Below are 6,868 nucleotides of genomic sequence, written 5' to 3'. Positions count from 1 at the left end.
AACTAGGGCCAAAAAAAGCTGTTTCTTTCCCTCTCAGAGGGAAAAGACAAGTAACAGGACATTTTAAGCTCCAAAAAACGGCTTGATAAATTATTCTGGTGTAATTCTCGTACCAAGGCAGGTTGTGAAGGTAAATAAATTAATAAAATGTGTTAATATAAATTTAGTTAGGGGGAAAAAAGAAAAAAAACAACATAAAATCTTTGCTCTACAAGCTGAAAGAGTTTTTTTTTTTTGTTAGCTTGGAGAGGTTTTGACTGTCCTTGGGCAACATTTCCACTAATCCTTTGCTCAAACAAACCTCAGTAATGACTATCTGCTGTCGCAGATTCCTTTCTCAGGGAGGAAAAACCTTCTGTTCACTTCACTGATGGGAATATCCCTCAGGGCTGGAATTGCTTCCTCCTGAAACTTCTTCTGCTGCTGCTTTTTCGCGTAGTTATCTGCAAAAATCAACATTTTGGAGAACATTTCAGATATCCGAAGCTCTTGAAAGAAAAGAGATGCTCTATGATGGAACACTGTGTAAATTGAGCTACTTTTTTTAATTCTTTCACTCCCAACACTTCAGTACTTCCAAGAGCTCAAAGGCTTAAAATTTGGTTTATATTCTATAGGGTGACATATACAGATTTACAGAAACCACCAGCTAAACATCAAAAATCTTAAATAAAACCCCACTAAAGTTACCTGTGATGGTGTGTGTGGAGTTGAGTGGAGCTGTGCTCATCATGTTAATCCCAAAAAGCAAAATATAACCAATTCCTACAGCAACCAGGAGGTAAACTGGCAAAGCAACTGCCCAGTACCTGAGGGGAGAGATTTCAAAATTTAACATACCGTGACAATAAATGTACTATATTTTCGTCAGCAAATTTCCCGAAAACAAAACATCAAATTTGTCATAAAAAATGCAAATGTTACTTATTTCACTACACAACGAAAAGCTTTCACCACACCTGTTACCTACATAAAAAAAAATGCTTTACAAAAATTACAGGCCCTTATCATGAGGGGAAAAAAATTGATTCAACACAAGGCTGCTATTTAAAAAAAAAAAAAAGGCTTTTTAATTTTAAAATAATTAAGGATGTCCCATATTCAGGTTAAGAACTTACTTTTGAGGCCAGTATGTCAATCCCAAGGAGAAGAGCCAAGACTCAGGAATATATGCCCAGATGAGATATAAAACTGCACAAGGGAATTAAAATAGTTTAGACTGATGCTGGTTTTAGACTTCATAAGTTTCACCAAAAACACTGCATAACAAAACACAGACACCAAACCTGCCCAGGTTTTGCAGCTGGGTTATTTGGGATCATTTTTATATTTGCTTTCACATTTAATTGCTGATTTCCTCGCGGAGACAAGATGAGAATTTATTCTGAGCTGAGCTGCAGAACACAAAAAAACCCAACCCAACAAAGCCAAAACCTCAGTGAAAGGAGGCCAGAAGGATCTGAATGGAGATGAAAATAAAGCAGAAAACTTCCTGTGAGAGGAACAGAAACCAACTCACTTCCCTTTCCAGCTGCTGCCTCGGAGCCAGGAAAGACTTGGAGCAGCATTTGGTTATTTCAGGTTTCATTATTTGCCTACAGGGTATTTGCAACACCTTTTCTTGTGCTGAGGAAGTGCTCTCAGCTTCACAAAAACCCTGGGCCTGTGTTGGCACCTGAGACATGCCCAGTGAAATGCTAAAGAACCTGTCAACAGCAGCAGAGAAATGCTGGCATAACTCAAATTAATTCCCAGTGCTGTTGACTAAATCAACTTTTTTTTTTCCCCCAGTATTTTTCTTATTTATTTTTCTTATTTTTTTTTTTTTTTAATTTTAATTCTATTTTATTCCAGTGGGTAACAACACTACTACTATCTCCAGTGTTTACTGTATAGTGAAAATGTATTCAAGTAGTTACTGAGAATGCAGGGCATTTTTCAAATAATTTGACTCTCTAATGCCATTAAAGATCCTGTAATGTGGTTAAAGACAGATAAAACCTGAGGAAATCACGAAAGGCAACGACAGATCTTTGTTACACCTGACAGGTCTGGCACTCAGTGCTCCATCACCCTCCCAACAGGGGCTGGAACACAAGTTTGATCCTTTTCAGGTGGTCTTACAGAATTATGGAATGGTTTGGGTTGGAAGGGACCCTGAAGATGATCCAGTGCCACCCCCTGCCATGGGCAGGGACACCTTCCACCAGCCCAGGCTGCTCCAAGCCCCGTCCAACCTGGCCTGGGACACTTCCAGGGATCCAGGGGCAGCCACAGCTTCTCTGGGAAAGGCGTTCCAGTCGGGAATAACGTTTGCCTCCTAAGCAAAGCACCCTTCTCGGGTGTCTCGGTTCCCGGGATACTCACTGAAGCCAAACCACGATCCTAGAAAAAGGGCAAATCCATAGATCGCCCTTTCTGGCAGCGGGGCCGGCGAGTTCTCGACCATCCCGGTGTCCTCCCTTTTACCTTCGCGGCGAGGGCGGAGAGCGGGGTTAGGAAGCTGCTCAAGAGGTTTCCCGGGAAGTTCCTCTGGGAATGAGGGGGCGCGCCCAGGTACCCACGCCCACGGGTGGGGGGGAATACTCTCTCCTGAACCCCGGATTAACGGGATACTCCCTGAGCCCCGGGTGAAGGGGATACTCCCTCTCTCCTTCCCTTCTCCCTTCCCTTCCTTCCTTCTTCCCTCCCTCCCTCCTCCTTCCTTCCTTCCTTCCTCCCCACGCACCGCCCGCCCGCAGCTCCCCCCGCCCGGCTGCGCCTCCTTCCTCTCCGGAGCGTGTCCAGGGAGGGAAAACGGCCCCGAGGGCGGCAGGAGGAGGAGGAGAAGAGAAGGTGAAGCAGAGGATGGATGATGATGGAAAATCCCATCCCATTCCCATCCAATCCCATTCCCATCCAATCCCATCCCTTCCACCCCCCCGCACCTTCCGCGCCTCCGTGCGCGCGCGCGCGCGCGCGCAGGCGCACGGCCCGCCGGTTGGCTGGCGGCCCCGTGACGTCACGGGGGCGGCGGGCCAATGGGCGGCGCGTCCGGCGGGGGGAGGCGGGGGGGGCGCGCGCGGGGGGGCGGGGCGGGGCGGAGGCGGAAGGCGCGTCCGGGGAGCGCGGGGGGCCGAAGCGGAGCGGTGAGGAATGGGATGGGATGGGATGGGATGGGATGGGATGGGATGGGATGCGGGGATACGGGGATGGACGGGGGGATACGGGCATGGACGGGGCCGTACGAGGGGTGGAGGGAGCGGTACGCGCTCGCCCCGCCCCGCCCGGCACTCGCAGCCCGCTGTCCCCCGGCCCGCCCGGGGCTCGCAGCGCCGCACCGGCATCCGCAGCGGAACCTTTCCCAGGTCCGCTGCCTTGGAGTCCCTTGGAGCTCCGGGCAGGGTGGTGCCGGCGGGGGGAGACACGTCAGCGGCCGGCGGAGGGCTGGTGACGGGCGGGGCGGGGCCGGGGCTGTCCCGGCGTGTTCGGCATCCCGGGATGCGGCGGCGATTCCGGGGATGCTGCTGACCCTGCGCCCTGCCTGGGGTCCTGCTGGAGGGGTAGAACACAGAGTTACCCGAGTTACCTGACATAACAAGCTCTTAGCTGGGGCTTTAGGTGGCTGTTTTCAGCATTAACCTGTGCTGTGGAACACCCGCGTTTCTTTCACGAAAAACCCCGGCAAAGCGTGATTCGTTGTGATCATGTGAAGTGCCGCGAAGCACGGGTTGTTTTCCTCTTGCCTTCCCCTCGTGTGTTCCTCACCATCCTTCTCTTCCAGGGTGCTGTGCCATGGCTGATCCCTGGTCCATACCCGACCTGGCAACCCTGGCTCTGTACCGTGTGGATACACCTTACCTGGAACTGGTGAGTGGGTTTGAAACTGGGTGGAGAACTTGCAGGATGTTCCAGGGGAGTTTAAACCCTGGCACAGGTTGCCCAGAGAAGCTGTGGCTGCCCCTGGATCCCTGGAAGTGTCCAAGGCCAGGCTGGACGGGGCTTGGAGCACCCTGGGCTGGTGGAAGGTGTCCCTGCCCATGGCAGGGGGTGGCACTGGATCATCTTTAAGGTCCCTTCCAACCCAAATCGTTCTGTGATTTTATTATCTGATCTACAGAGCACTTCCTAGTGTTGTTTAATTGAAACTGAGGCAAAAGTAACTTCTGCCATGTGCATTATTCACTCACAGAAGCACCGAGCTGGGGGAGAACAGAGTCTCTTTGTCCTCTGTCAGGCAGGTTTGGGTGGCTCTGTGTGTGTACAGCTGTCACAGCAGGCAGTGATGTGTAGATCCTGCCAGCAGAACTCGCCCAACCTGTTGGCTCTGCCCCCAGACCATCCCTGGGCTGATGCCTGACAGATTCCCTTCCTTTCATTGCAAGGGAATCACCCCTTGGTTCGTGGGAGTTTAACTCTGCCCTGGCTGCAGAGTTGGCCCCTTCTTTGATTGCATCTGTTTCTTCATGCCCAGTAAGGCTTGTACTTATTTAACCACAGAAATTTGGGTAAATTGAATTTATTTGTAAAGCTGTGCCTTCAGAAGGAGCTGGTCCCACCAGAGTGATGATTCCCACTGGAATGTGTTTATATCAAGGAAGGATGTTTGGGGCGTGTGCTGCTGCCAAATTCAAGGGCTTTTTTTTTGTGTCAGCAGAAGATGAGATTTTTTTTTTTTTTTAATTTTTAAATATCTTGTGAAAGCCCTTGGTTCTCTGCAAGTGCTAAAAGTTGGTTTCCAGGTTTGCCTGGGTGGGAGCACCCCCAGGATCTCCATGGACAGGGAGGGGGAAGTGGTTTGGTTTGGTTTTGGTTTTGGTTTGGTTTTCAGATGTCACAGCATCATCTCCTCCCTGCGGGGAAGGAGCTGTGGAGCTGCAAGCAGAGTTCATCTCCTTTCCTCTTTTCTTGCTGAGTGTCCCGACCTGTCAAATATGTCGATTTTATAATTTATATTTTTAAATGACACATAAAAAAACTTCTTAAAATAAAGAGACTTGGTAGGGATCTGTAAACCAGAACAAAGTAATTTATTTTTCAGCTTAAGAGGTTCATAAGTTTAAACCCATTGAAGTACTGATAGATTCTGCTGCCCTGAGGCACTGAATCAACTATTCCACTTATTTTGATATGAAGGAATTTATATAAATATGCACACACTGTCAAAAATTAATTATTATTTTTTTGAAAAGCTGTGTTGTCTTCTTAATCATGTGCAGTCAGGTATTCCTGAGCATTATTTTGCTGCCTAGTCCCTGGTTTTGACTTACTAATTTCTAGAACACTGTTCTAGTGTGACTTAAAATATTGTTTAAATGAATAAAGGTTTTCCTGTCCATTCATAACTATTAACCTGTGGACATTGTTTTAATGGATATGCAGGTAAACATTTTTTTTTTGTGTTAGGTAACTGCAGCAAACATGCTTTTTGTTCCCTGTTTGGTTTGCTTTGCTTTATTTGCTTTTTTGGCTGTGTCATGTTAAGAAAAATATGTTTATCTTTAGGGTCATGGAACATTTGGTCAGACAGTGCTGCCTAATCCTAAAACAGGTATGTGAACTAAACCAATTTTCTTACATTTTTAATTCACTTTTGTGTGCTGGTTTTGATTCCTTTTTGATTTTTTTTTTTTTGTCCTTATTTTGCCTGAATAAGTAGAATTCATTGCCTGTATTCCTCAAATGACAACCTGGAACATGCAGGAGGCACAGCCAGCTGTGGAAAATGAATTTTTCCATATATTCAGCCCCCCCCAGACGATGCTGCTCCTGCTCTGAGAGCACCTGATGCCACCTCAGTCATCTGATTTACCTTTTAATTTACCTCAGAGCGCCGGCTGCCACCCCAATAGTTTAATTTACCTTTTAATTTCAAGGCAGCCTCTGAGGGAAATGGGTTATATTTTTGAAATATTGAAAGAGCCCTGCACATAAAGGCCTCTGAGGCCAAACAGAATATTCCTGATTTTTGGAGCTCTGGGCTCCTTGTTCGGGTTGGTTTGGACTCAGGAATAAAAGTCTGGAGATGATTGTTGGGGAGGTTTATGACATTTTGAATTTTGAGTTGTTTCTTGCCCCTGCAATGCCTGTCTGACTCCCCACCTGTTCTCCTGCAGGTGTTGATCCCTGTGAAGTTTGGTGCAATCAGCCTGTGGAGAGATTGAGGGAATATTGCAACGTGATTAAAATCCAAATGCTTTGGCCTCTCCTCTTCACCCAACAAAGCACTTCTTTCCAAGGGCAATTTGGGTGAGGGACCACGTTCTAATTTTAATTATAATTACTATAATTTTAATTTTAATTACTGTGATTTTAATTATTACAATAACTTAATTATTAATATAATTATATTAAAACAACCGGTGTATTATATTAATAAATATTATATAGAGATTAATTGTATATTATATTAATACAATATTTATGTGCTCTACAATGAATTAATAATTGGTAGGATGCTAAAAAGATGCTAATTAACTATTAGCAATTAGGACCAAGCACCACAGCGTTACTTCTCTAAATAAAAAAATTCATTGTGTTTTTATACGAGAAATAACTTGTGCTTTTAAACAGTTTGATGTTTCAGGAATGGCATCTGTGGAAGACAATCTGTGAGTGTAATTTTTTGGAAGACCTTGCTGATTTAATTAAAAAAGTTGTTGTAAGTACTGGATCTCAACTTGGTGTAAGTTCTCGAGTGGAACGGGGTAATTAAATCCGTACCTTAAGCAGCTTGGGATCACATCTGAAATGAGCCATTTCCTTTGGCTGGAGTGAATAAATAAATTGGATGATGGCTGAGTTGCAGCTCTCTAGAAAGAAGAGGCTTCCTAGGCCTTATTGGGATAACTCAGTAATTGCAGTCAATAATGTCATTGATTGATGAATG

The 6,868-nt window shown here is 45.9% G+C and overlaps 2 protein-coding genes across 3 annotated transcripts in view; one reads left to right on the top strand and one right to left on the bottom strand.

The window, feature by feature from the left end:
- Positions 1–237: 237 nt before the first annotated feature.
- PIGP (phosphatidylinositol glycan anchor biosynthesis class P) lies at positions 238–2,960 on the bottom strand. 2 transcript variants are annotated; one of them, XM_027907944.1, is made up of 5 exons: positions 2,928–2,960; positions 2,368–2,469; positions 1,119–1,191; positions 691–809; positions 238–443 (listed from the first exon to the last, which is right to left on the bottom strand). In XM_027907944.1, exons 2-5 carry the CDS (start codon positions 2,447–2,449, stop codon positions 313–315), a joined length of 405 nt encoding a protein of 134 aa, XP_027763745.1. In that variant the 5' UTR covers positions 2,450–2,469; positions 2,928–2,960; the 3' UTR covers positions 238–312. The 2 variants fall into 2 exon arrangements, with proteins under 2 accessions (XP_027763745.1, XP_027763746.1); XM_027907945.1 differs by lacking the exon at positions 2,928–2,960 and adding an exon at positions 2,729–2,856.
- A 701-nt stretch (positions 2,961–3,661) lies between these two features.
- Positions 3,662–6,868, top strand: part of TTC3 (tetratricopeptide repeat domain 3) — a 42,933-nt gene continuing 39,726 nt past the window's right edge. The window contains exons 1-4 of the mRNA XM_027907943.1: positions 3,662–3,849; positions 5,485–5,530; positions 6,096–6,228; positions 6,553–6,640. Coding sequence (XP_027763744.1) covers positions 3,775–3,849; positions 5,485–5,530; positions 6,096–6,228; positions 6,553–6,640 — 342 coding nt within the window. The 5' untranslated portion in view covers positions 3,662–3,774. The remainder of the gene's footprint in view (positions 3,850–5,484; positions 5,531–6,095; positions 6,229–6,552; positions 6,641–6,868) is intronic.

The sequence above is a fragment of the Empidonax traillii genome, unplaced genomic scaffold (genome assembly GCF_003031625.1).
Source record: "Empidonax traillii isolate 1590-97213 ecotype Southwest subspecies unplaced genomic scaffold, ASM303162v1 scaffold1581:size117717, whole genome shotgun sequence".
Taxonomy (NCBI): domain Eukaryota; kingdom Metazoa; phylum Chordata; class Aves; order Passeriformes; family Tyrannidae; genus Empidonax; species Empidonax traillii.
The sequence above is the reverse complement of the archived record's forward strand: the minus strand, read 5'-3'. Positions and strand labels throughout refer to the sequence as shown.